The sequence below is a fragment of the Lissotriton helveticus genome, chromosome 8 (genome assembly GCF_964261635.1).
Source record: "Lissotriton helveticus chromosome 8, aLisHel1.1, whole genome shotgun sequence".
Lineage (NCBI taxonomy): Eukaryota > Metazoa > Chordata > Amphibia > Caudata > Salamandridae > Lissotriton > Lissotriton helveticus.
The window spans coordinates 1,147,787,104-1,147,799,996 of record NC_136069.1 but is presented as its reverse complement, the minus strand read 5'-3'; the positions used below and the strand labels follow the sequence as shown (position 1 = coordinate 1,147,799,996).

Here is a 12,893-nt window from a genome sequence, read left to right as displayed (position 1 = left end):
TGCTTCCCTTCTCTACTTTTCTTTCTCACCAAGTTCATCTCTCACTACTGCACTCTAAAATTTTACCCATTTCTCTACCTCTTTTTCTCTACCTACATCATCCTCTTTCTGCCCATCTTTATCATTCCTTCTCTATTTGTGTCATTTCTCTTCCTAACTCATGTATCTTTCTACATCATCTCTATCTATACGTCATGCTCCCTCTACTTCACGTGTCTCGCTATACTATTCTCTGTCCATCTCCTTTAATCTGTCCCATCAGATTCACCAGGGTCACAGATATCGGTCTAGCCGAAGAAGTGCCTACATACACATAAGAGAAAAGTGACAAGAAGGGGAAAAGAAATGAGTAAAAATGTGTTAGATCCTAACCAATTGCGTGATGAATATTCTCAAAGCAGTGCTTTGATTTGATTTTCCCTGTTGCACAAGAACACCAATAGTAAAGGGAGTTATATTTGTGATTACAAATATTCAGCTATAAATTGTACAATTTCAAGTACTATGTGTGTAGGTCTTATTTTTATATTATGCACTGATCCACTAAATACCTAACAAGTCACCCTCATGCATGTATTTACTAAAATGGGAGTAACAAGCTGGTTAGACGCTGAATTCCACATAAAATATTGTTGTTGCAAATAAAAATATCCTGATCTAATCTAAAAAAGAAGTGCTTGCATGCATGCTCAAGGTTTCTTTTGGTATTATTTACCTGGCGGAAATCAAGCAGCTTGAGTTTTCAGGTGTTTTGGGGTAAACCCATTTCTGAAGGTTTAACATATAATTAAATATTGCTTGCCATTATGAGGGCTTGAATAAGAAGAAATGGGGTCATTCTTTTGAAATTGTTTTAAATAGGGGGCCCCAAAATATATATTGTCCAGTGTCCCACAAATCCTTAAGATGTCCCTGATTTGATTCCCCTGATTATTTCAGGGCAGTACCTCCGAGCCCTCCTAGAATAAATTGTGCTTGCTCGCTTCAGCTGCCACAGAATTCACCTAGGCAGAAAGTGGGCAAGGTGTCTGAGTGCAGAACCACAGCCCAGTAGTAATCTTGAAAATGTGTGACCCTGCTGGAGCCAGTAACCTGCCCCGGTAATTATCGTCCAATTTTGAGACTTTCTTTTCCAATCAAGATACTAGAAAAGTATCTTAGCAAGATCTTGGCGGGCTTTCTCAAACAGAATAACCTGCTGTAACTGGAACAGATGGATTTCAGGCCAGTCCATGGGACAGAGACGATGTTAGTCTTAGCTACTGATGAACTGAGGAGGATACAGGCTGACGGTGGTCGAATGGCAATACTGATCCTTTTGGACCTGTATGCCGCCTTCGACACGGTCAACCACCAAATTCTGCTTACCCTCCTAAAAGAGATTGGGATAGGAGGCACACTCCTTAAGTGGTTTGAATCTTGCCTATCTGAAAGATCACAAGCAATATCTCTTCCCCCTTTTGTATCTGACTACAAAGAAATCTGCCATGTGGTGCCTCAAGGTTCGGCCCTAAGCCCCATCCTAGTCAATGTTTACTTAAGGCCATTGCTGACTTTTACTAAGTCATTTGGGATATCATTTGTAAACTATGCAGATAATAATTAAAATTTATCGTTGGATAAATCAGACCCAATTCATCTAAATAATCTTCATGGTTGTCTGAAAGAGCTCACCAAATGGCTCAATGAAAACACATTAAAATTCAACAGAGATAAAACGGAATTTCTGTGCTGCTCACCAGGGAATTTACAACAGCAACTCCCAGTTAACTTCTGGCCATAGGCCAATAATACAGATTTGGAAATAGCACATTCTGTGCGGAATCATGGAATCCAAATTGATGTAGGCTCACGTCAATAAAACTGGAGCTGTCAGCCACAGATGTCTTAAAAATCTGAAGAAAATTGCCCCTCTTCCCCCACAGCCTTCTAGGAAGTTATTAGTACAGTGTACTGTACCGAGCAGACTGGAAAACTGTAACTTATTGCATATAGGAAGTCCAAACTATCTGATCAGGTGGCTTCAAAGGATTCAGGCGAAGACTGCCAAGTTAGCACTAAATAAATCGAGCTTTGACTCAGCAACTGGACATTGAAAGAACTTCATTGGCTTCCAATGAAGGAAATGTGTATTTTTAAGACTCTGTGCATAATGCACAGACCACTGAATGGCAAAGGACCCAGGTCTCTACAACAGAAAGTTAGTTACTATAAACCCACACAAACTTTAAGATCTTCCCCTGCTCGCCAGGTATGTATACCCTCTTTTAAAAAGACATGCCTTAGAAGTCAAAGCGGCTCAACTGTGGAATACTCTACCTTTCTCTATGAGAACTGATTCTAATCTGCTGAGTTTCAGGGGGAATTTAAAAACCTGGCTTCCCCCCCCCCCCAGTAGTAACGTTATACCAATTAGTGCTCTGTAACCTACTCCTACTGATAAATTACTAGCACCATGATGCCCGCTGGGTGATAGTTGCTCTCTATAAATAGTTAGTAATAATAATTGGGATTAGGAAAATGCTCATAACGAGACCCATACTATCACCTTCTGATGATGAGTTCATATCCAGGCGAATAAGTGTCCATAATGGATTTAAATTACACATGTTCAAAAAATAGCCATGTACTCAAGCCGCATGTAAAGCCATACATAAATAGTACCTCCAAAAACTGGACTAATGTTTAGCACATGAAGCTTCACATTGAAACAGCTCGATTTATTAAAGAAACAACTTCTCATTCCAGAAAACTCTGTCCCATCTAAAAAGCACTCAAACGTTGTTGAAATTGTGATTGCTGTTCTACTGAAGCGAGCTTCTCGCTTATGGCCTGATTCACAAAAACAAAATTGTATGTTCACTGTAAGTTTACTTCTTCTTTTTAGTGTAGTTTGTAATTTTTTCAGGGACCAATCTCAAAAAATTCCTGGAGTATCACTAGAAAGCTGAGACGGGATCACTCACAAATGTAAGCATTAGGAATGAGTATATATAGCAGTAAAAGTAGCAGTTTTATTTTTATGTGTGTGTGAATACTTAGAAAAGATTGTTTGCACTTTAAACGATTTTTACACACGGCAAATATTTTACCTTTGGCGAAAAAAGCTTTTCCTATATCCCCATAAATTGCCCTCATCATTCCCATCATGGATATAGGACCCGATTTAGATCTTGGCGGACGGGTTAGTCGAAATATAAATCCCATTATATCCTATGGGATTTATAATTCAGTGGACTGAGTATCCGTCACCGTTGTGACAGAGTAACCCGTTTGACAAGCTCTAAATCAGGCCCATAGTCTTTATCATGCTGTTAACTGGAGTGACTCTCCAAGCTTTTTCTGTGTGTGAGTGTACATTACAAACATTTTTTAACACTCGGGCATGGCCACGCAGGCGACTGAGATGGCCACCTGGGAATTGAAGCTCCGTCGGTCGGACTAGACCAAAGACGGATTTCCTCATGATTCGCCTTATTTTCTAATGCAGAAACCTTAACACTGTGCCCAGGAGGAGAGGAGGACTACAGTTATATCCGTCGCATCCCGCTGTGACGTTCCGATCCCCCTTCCCAGCGTCTGTGCTGGGGAGCTCCGAGCCTTGGGCCTACGCCTGGCAGGAGCTGATGTGTGGGCCTTTGAACACGGGAGTGGAGGTGAGCTGTGGCCCCTGGTCGGCGGCCTGTGCTGGTTCCATTTCCCCAGTCGCTGTGTGGCTGACCCCCCCCACACCCCGCTGACTCAGTGCTGTGGGCTGAGCGGTGTGCTTGTCACCTGTGGGGTGGGGCGCTGCCAGCCCTGCGATTATGGCCTACCCAAGGGACCGTGTCGGGGATAGGGCCTTCCGGTCTCGGTGCGGCCTTGGGGGTGAGGCGAGCGTGGAGAGGGAGCCCGTTTGGATCCGCTTCTGGAGCCGGTGCTGCGCTGGGTCCAGGGGGAGGGGGGAGGGGGGAGGGGGGGGAGTGAGGGCTCCCTCCTCCCTTCGGCGGACTTCTGAATCGGGCAAGATCGGCCCGCTGCTGAAAGACACCTTTATCCTGGAAGCATATTTTGGGGGGGGGTCATCGGTGCCGATGCCAACTGGAGGCGACTCCCTGCACAGCTGGCCAAGAGGGCGCACTCTGCCTGATACCTACGCACCGCACAATCAGTAGGGGGCTGTAGATGATGCCTCTCTTGGTTGCACCGCAGGCTGTTCTGCTGAGAGGGGCATAGAGATCTCCTCTAGTATTTGCTGATTGGTCTGGCGCTCACCCATCTCTGAGTACCAGGAGAGACCACACTGTATACAGAGCTTGCCTGGCGACTGTGGGTACCACTGAGCACCAGTGGACATTGTTAGGCCTGTGAGACCGGCAGCTTGCTCTCCCTGTCCGGGACGTGCTTTGATTCACCCTGTGGGCAGGCCTCTCTGATTTACTGCACTCCCTCCCTATGACAGTGAGGCTGGATAGCTGCCTATTCGTACTCTGTGTGTTCGCACGGCCTGGGAACAGGGGTGCAGCCCTTGCAAACATTGCGCTGACATTGGGCTTGGTGGGCTGAGTGCCTGGGGACCGACCTAAGCCTCCATACTGATCGGTCCTGCCTGACAGGTCTCATCCTTGCTGTGCTTACTCCAGGAGAGTGCCTCTACCACGTTGTACCTGCCTCAGTTGTGCAATTCACCACCCTGTGACATGGGACTCAAAGATCCCAAACAACGGACTCTACATTTCGAAAAGGTCACAGATAACGTATCCGAAGATCCAGCAGACATGACGGAGGGAGCCCACGGTGCCGAGGAGATGGAGGACACGCCGTCTCTCACAGCTGCAATGCTTAAGGAAATGAGAGCTGGATTCAAGACCCTAGAGGGCAGATTTGATGCACTGGATTAGAGGCTGACGGACATGAGCTCCAAGGTTCAGGCACATGACCGTCGCTTGGATGTGGCTGAGGCACAGATATCGGATGTTGAAGATGGTGCGGTTCAGTCGCAGAAAAGGCTGGACAGGGTGGAGCGCATTTTGAAGGAGGTTGCGATCAAGAACGATGACTTGGAGGCGTGCAGTCGGCGCTACAACGTGCGCATCCTTGTCGTACTGGAAACTGCCAATACAGGTCGTATTGAAGTTTTTGTGGAACAATTGCTTTCGGAATTGTTTGGCAGAGAGACCTTTACGCAAGGCTTTGTGGTGGAACGAGCCCACAGATAATTAGGACCCCGTCCAAACCCTGGCCTACATCCGAGACCCATCATTGTCAGAATCATGAACTTTAGAGACAGAGACACGGCCCTACGCGCCGCTCGTGAACGTGGCGAAATTCAGTGGCAAGGGAATAAACTATCGTTCTTCCCAGACTTCACGGTCGTGGTCCAAGATGCTAGTCGAAAATTCAATGGAGTGAAGGACACTTTACTGAATCTGGGGTTGCGGTACATAATGCTATATCCGGTCAGACTTAAGGTGGATGTGGGCAGCAGATCACGCATATTTGAACCTCCGACTGAAGCGCAGGAGTTTTGCCATAACTACAAGAAAGATAACAATGGAACAGTGACAGCTGGGCGAGCCGTCTCTCCTCCTCATAGCGGCTCCGAAGCCAGTATGGAACTCTTCTCTAACCCTTGGACTGGATGATCCTTCTTTGAGATTAGAGTTTTCTGTAATGTATATTTTACTTTTTGGTTTTCTACTATTTGCTAGTGTCATACTTTTGGCTGTCCGGCCGATGTGGTGTTGCTGCTCCTCATGGTGTATACCTGGTTCTGGTTTTTGTATGTGCTGAAATTACAGTGCGTATGCGCTGTTCTCATATTTACAAGTTCATTCCATTTGCACCGTCGCATGGTCTTTGGGGCATGGTTTTGCCTCGCTAGGGGATGGGTGAGGCTGGGTGGTGGGTGGCGGGGGGGATACTTGTTGCTTGCTTATCGTTGTCTAGGGATTGGTACGCAGGTCATTGTTTTAGGGCACTTACTTGGCTTCCACAATCACATGATTAATGTTTTAATCCTAGAATGGCACAGTTAAGTACCTTGCCTGGTCCTTCCGGGTTGTCACTTATGTCATGGAATGTCAGGGGCTTGAACAACAACCGTAAGAGGCGTCAGGTGCTCAATTACATAATACGACACAACATTGATATTGCCTGCTTGCAGGAGATCCATCTGTCCAAATCTGACGCTCCATCTATGACGGCGAGCTGGGGTGCCCATAGATATTTTTCCAGTTATAGCAGATATGCTAGAGGGGTGGCCATACTTATTCATAAAAGGGTCCCCTTCTCCCTGAGTAAGGTGATAGATGATGGTGAAGGCCGTTTCTTGATTGTTACAGGCACACTAATGGGCCACTTGGTTGCAATAATAGGCATCTATGGCCCCAACATCGAATCCCCAGAGTTTTTTCATTTGCTACAAGTACACCTATTGGCATTAGCTCCTTGTCTGCTCATTATGGGGGGTGATTTTAAATTATTATTCGATTTCACCAGAGACAGCACCTCCACATCACCAGACACTAAGCACCGCTCTCGCCTTGTATTGCAGGATATCTGACGGCAATTCTCGCTGGTTGACATAGAGCTTACACACCACTTGGCCTCCCCTGCATATACACACTACTCTAGGTTTCATGACACCTAGACTAGAATTGACTACTGGTTGGTTTCCCCGGGCATTGCCAGCTTGTTCAGGGCATTGAATACACTGCCACGGACCTTTTCAGATCACTCTCCTGTGGTACTGCGGCTTGATGTACCGCGTCCTGGGAGTTTTGAGAGGCAATTTCGATTTCCCGGGGGGGGGGGGAGGGGGGAGCGCTGCAGGATCAGGTGTTTCTCGAAGAGGTAAGGGTTGCCATAGAGGACTATTTTGACATCAATACTGGATCGGTGGATACATGGGCAGTGCTGTTGGAGGGGTTTAAGGCATATATTCGGGGGGTCTGTATCGCCAAAAATTCTGGCGTCCTCAAGGACCTACGTAATACACTATCCCCCATTGAGAAGGATATAGCGGCCTTGAATTTGAAACTGCTTGAGCACGCCTCGGCTGAAGGGGAGACTCGGCGAATAGCTCTGATGGCAGAATTCCGTGACACTGGAGAGAGGGAGCTATTATTTCTGGGTAAACACTACACGGCCAGAAGGTATGGAGAAGGTGAGTGTCCTGGCAAAATACTAGCACACATACTTCGCCCCCTTACAGTAAAGCTTATATAACCGAAATCAGACGAACAGATGACCAGTTGGTGTATTCCACTCCGGAGATTTGCGACACATTCTTGTCCCACTTTAAAAACCTCTACACCTCCAGAATAAGTAGCGATCTTCGCGCCCATGAAGATTATCTTTCAGAAATAGCGTTAGTCTATCTCGAGAAGCACATGCAGGAATTTCTTGCTATTCCCATATCCCAGGATAATATTGTGGAGGCCATTGAGGCGCTCCGGGGTTCATCTGCACCTGGTCTGGATGGGTTCTCCGCTGATTTTTATAAAGCATACAAAGATATTTTGGTCCCACGTTTGATAGAAGTTTACGCGGAGGCTCTAGAGAAAGGTATTCTCCCACCCACCTGCAGGGAAGCCGTCATAATTTTGCTCCCTAAATCTGGCAAAGATCCTTTTCTGTGTGGCTCGCGTAGGCCACTATCACTATTGAACCTGGATTATAAAATATTGGCTAAGGTGATAGCAATCCATCTCTCTTTATTAATGGAATATATTATCTCTCCGGCTCAGTCTGGGTTCGTCCCCCATCGATCCACCTCACTAAATCTACAGACCCTGTTTGCTGTAATTCATAGAATAGGCCCCGGGATTCCAGCAACGGCGGTATTGTTAGATGCCGAAAAGGCCTTCGATTCCTTAGAATGGCCTTTTTTTCTTTCAGTGATGCGTCGCATGGGAATGCCCGAGGGTTTTGTTTCCACCACCGCCCTTTTATACACTGTGCCCTCTGCCAGACTGCGCCTTAACAAAACGATATCCCAACCTTTTTGCTTGTCTCGAGGAACAAGACAGGGTTGTTGCCCCTAGTCACCCTTATTGTTTATTTTGGGAATGAACCCTCTGATTAGACACTTTTACATCGCGGTCTGCAGTTTCAAACTGGTCCTTTGTTAGTGTCCCTTTATGCTGACCCACAACTCAACCTTGAACCAATTATCAGGGATATCTTACGGTTCAGCCAGTTTTCAGGACTTGGGATTAACTGGCACAAGTCTGTAATTTTTCCGCTAACACGCAGTTCTACTCCTTGGGACAGTGAGTTTCCACTTGAATGGTGTCACGACACGGTCAAGTATCTTGGTGTCCACATTCACATAGATTCAACCTCTATCATCAGGTTAAATTATGGATGGGCAGTTAGCTCCTTGGAGTCACAAATAGAGCGATGGCTTCACCTCCCATTATCCATGGCGGGTAGAATTGCCATTATTAAAATAGTTGTCTTGCCGAGATTTTTATATCTTTTTAACCCCTTCGACGCTCATGATGAGCTGGGCTCGTCATGGCGTAGCCTCCTCGCACGCTCATGACGAGCCCAGCTCGTCACGTAACATGCGAATCCGCAAAACCCAGCGTACGGGCGGAATTCCGCCCGCACGCATGCGGTTAATAACATTCCCATTCCCCTCACTCAGCCATTCTTCTTGCAGCTGAGACTACACCTTATAAGATTGGTGTGGGGTGGTAAGAGACGACCGGTTAGCTGGCAGACTCTGACTCTCCCCTACGAGAGGGGGGGTTTTGGTGTCCCAGATATCTACTTATATTATTTAACGTCACAGTGCAGTTATTCCTTTGCTTGGTACCATCCGGACGCCCGTATCCCTTATTTGAGACCAGAGGCAGATTTGGTGCTCCCGCAGAAGTTAGCCACTGTTCTACCCAAAGGGATCCAGAGGGATCCACTGGATATACAGATGGTTTCCACCACTAGCTGGGCGTGGATGAAGCTACTGAGATTTTTGGTGCTGGACCTATTGTACTCACCAGCTTTGCTGCTCCCGAACCCCTCATGGCTTCCCATCATGGGTGAAACATTAGTACAACGCACACTGACTAAGTTCAGGGTCCAAAGGATATGTGATCTATTTCCAGAAGATCATGTCTTCTCGGTGGCAGAAGATGTTCGGTTCCAGGGCTGTTCCTTCATGGACGCCTTCGTACTACGTCGTATGCATTCCATACTGAGAGCCACTTTTCCCACGTTCCCCATTGCACCCGAACCTACTGCTCCATTAACCTTAGTTATTGAAAGTGAAACGGGCGCTCATTTGATTTCTAAAATGTGCAAGTTGTGCGTCTTTGCCCGCCCATTAGGTGATGTTAAATCTCGCACGGCATGGGAACGTGATTTGGGCCGGCCCATTTCGGACGGCCAATGGGAACAGTGTTGTAGGGTCACGGGGGGGTGTCCTTAACAGCAGGCACAAAGTTCTGCATTTTAAATTCCTTCGTAGAATGTACCACACACCCGCCTGGTCACACAGGATAGACCTATCTAGGCCACATCATTGTCGGAAATGCTCTGCCCCTCATGCAGATTTCATACTTTTGATTTGGACCTGTCCAAGACTACAACTGTATTGGGAACAGGTACATGCCGCACTCGGTGACATGGTCTCCCTGTCTTTAACCTCCACACCTGGAATTGCACTTCTGGGCTACATGATTAACTTTCCCCAGAAAGTGAGGGGGTTTGCGGCTCTTGGGCTCCTGTTAGTTAAACGAGAGATTGCTTTAATGTGGGGCAAGAAACGGGCACCCACACTTCAGGCTTGGCTTCGAAGCCTAGTATATTGCAATGTGAATTGTGAAGTTTATGCGTCCCTAATGCCCAGTTCCTCACGTCCTAAGGACATCTGGGGCCCTTATAGGGTGTATATTGCTGAGAAAAATAGGGACTCTGATACACAGGCGGAGAATGGCATTGTACCGGAGGGGGTGGGCTAAGGAAATGATAGGTGGGAACATCTCACCAGTTGATATTGTATACTGTATTCATGTTTCTGTACAAGGCCTGTCTCTAGGACACCATTAGATCCAGAGTAATGTATTTGTGGTTATACCCGTAACTGGGTTGGTTCTCTAGTCTGCTGACCCCGAGACATGCGAGCTGACTGTTAGTGATTTTGTATGGCCCAGACGTCAAGACTGTATCTACTGTTTCCATATGCTATGTCATGTATATCACATTATATCATTGTTGTATGATAGAATGCCTAACAATGTATCGCTCTAGTATTGATTTACTGATTATTGTGTATCAAAATTGAAAAATAAAGTTTAAAAAATAAATTAAAATAAAACTTTCGTTAACACTCCTCCCTAGAAGGTCCTCTCCAAGCCCAATGAGTAAATACATACAAAGGTAAAATCAATTTGGAAGTGTAAATTCCCTTTTTTAAGACCAAACAGGAATTACAACTGATAAATCAAGCTATTTGGGCACCTACATTTAACCAACTGTGCAAACGGCTTTGTGAGTATGCTGTTCTCTGGCTCCAATGGCTATTGTCAGTAGCTACTAAAAGACAGCAGAAGCGTGCCCTTTCAGCAGATAAGAAGGCTTTCTTTTCTCCTATTAGTAGGCCTGTTACCTTGACCTCAAATCACGGATTTAAATCTGTTGTAGAAGTCCTTACTCAGATTATATTTAAAATAAAACAAGGGAACAGAAGGCCATGGAGAACGAGAACTTCAGGTGAGAAAGAGAATCTGAGACAACTCTGGAGGGACAGGAAAAACGAGGGAACAGGTAGACACGGGTTCAGGGGTTAGTGGGATAGAATGTCTCTCAAAGAGCAACAGAAGGCTGAGAAAACAGGTGGCACTGAACCGCACCAGAAACAGTACCAGATAGGAAAAGGCCAGTCCCAACTACAAAGAGACATGCAAACAAGAACCCAAGGTTGCACGGTTCCAATAAAACCTAGATTAGGAGCCGTAAACCTGGATGAGAAATGCAAGATCCACAAACATTGCACTAAAAAGACTCTGACAAGCAACCATCTAATTTGTTTAGAGGGGCACATCCCCTTAACAGAGCGCCAAGGTGAAAAAAACAGCACTCAAATCCTAAACACACCAGTGTAGTTCAGAACCAAATTTTCCAATGTAGAACTTCAACTAGGTGAGTCACAACTGTACTAAGAAGCCTGATAATTGGTGAACAGAGCTCTATATAAATTTCAAATAATATAGCATAAAATAAACGAAATGCTATTGCACAAGTGAAAGAAATGTATGAAAGAGAGTTTTAAAGAGTATTCACTAACGATCAAAATTTTTAAGGGAATTGGGACATGTTTTAAACGCAGCCCTTGACCCAGTCAGCGATATCTCTTATCTAGATCACATGACCAGTTAATAATCCAGATCATGCTCTTTGCAGTATGACTGTTAAAAAAATCACTCTAATATTCTTTCCTGCAGAACAATTTTGACTGTGAATTTCTCGGTTTTATGGTTCTCTTTGCCCAAGGAAGAGTCTTACGCTCTGGATATGTAAGAAATAGAGATTCCCTAAAAGTTAATAGGACTTCCTGAACCGTCTTATAAACTACTCCAGTATGGCTAACATTAGACTGTGTAATTTTTAAACTAATTTTTCCATGCCTATATGTGTCGTTCTTCATTCCTTGTCTCCACTCTTTCAGGCATCCAGGCATGAGAAAGTGGCCTCGCAATTACGAATGCTTATTCATGAAAATGAACATAGAACACGTCTGTCTCCAGAACTGGTATGGAGCGGTGGCCACCATCGACACAGACAAATATTTCAGCGCTGTGCCAAGTAGTGGCTAATGGGATTCTCCAAAGTAGCCTACTCCAAAGAGTTACTTGTACGATTGAAAACAGTGTTGAGAATTGAAGACTGTCTCCAGACCCTGGTGGGACATTGTCTTTCGTATTATAAGCAAAAAGAAGAAAGATTTGGTAAGATGGACATGTTTAAAGGAGCATATGAAACCTCAGTGTGAAACTGCGATTTAAGAAAGAGTGCACCTTCCCATAAAAAAAAAACACCAATAAGCACTCTAATGAATGTTGTTGAACATTTGCTATGCTGTTCTACCTACCGAAAGGAGCTTCTCACTTGGGATCTGGTTCCCAAACAAAATGTGCACTTGCTCTTGTAGGTTAACTTCTGGTTACAGTGTCAATTTACAATTTTGGGGGAATCCTCAAAATATTCAAGTAGTGACACCAAGCTGGGAAATCCTGTGGAGCTGCAGCAGGAATTCATGCCACCTAGTATTGTAGGAACCAGTTCTCACCTTGCCATTTGAATTCAATTACTGGAGTGACTAACATTGTTTTGCAACCAGGTAAGGAAGGCATCTTGTCACACATACTGATGCAGATGGACTTGCTCAATCGTTAGTCATTCCTACACATTGCGTGGTTATGCGTCAACCACACCACAAAAGTGTTCTCTCTGCATGCTTGCTCTTGTTTAGCATGTTTCACAAGAGTATTAAATCTGTCAGTGCTGCTGCAGGCGAGTCATGCGCTATGTATTTATTTTGTATTGTGTGTGAATAATAAAGGTTGTTCCAGGCTTTAGCCGCTAACGGCGACTCAATAAATAACAAACAGAAACATGAACTCATGTTATGTTAAAAGTTTTATAGAGCGCTCAAATCACCCTCTTTTCTGTTATAGAAACAGGAAAGAGTGGGAAGTCAACGTGCAAAGCAGATCGTGATAAAAGGGTCACGTGATTCAGTTTATACGCCTTTCTTTGTTTTTTAAGTTCTCAAATTAAAGCATTAGCAAATACTGCACATTAATACTTCAACTTTTGTTCAACTCTCTATGCTTTACCTTGACGCCTTGTTCTTTTTTGGTCTTTTGGACGCAGGGAGGGATAGGGTTAAATATTGTGGTCTA

At 45.1% G+C, this 12,893-nt stretch overlaps 1 protein-coding gene across 1 annotated transcript in view; it reads left to right on the top strand.

Annotated features, from left to right (window-relative positions):
- CREG2 (cellular repressor of E1A stimulated genes 2) overlaps positions 1-12,574 on the top strand; it is a 68,937-nt gene extending 56,363 nt beyond the window's left edge. The window contains exon 4 of the mRNA XM_078658036.1: positions 11,657-12,574. Within this exon, the coding sequence (XP_078514162.1) occupies positions 11,657-11,804 (148 nt within the window). The 3' untranslated portion in view covers positions 11,805-12,574. The remainder of the gene's footprint in view (positions 1-11,656) is intronic.
- The last annotated feature ends 319 nt before the right edge of the window (positions 12,575-12,893 follow it).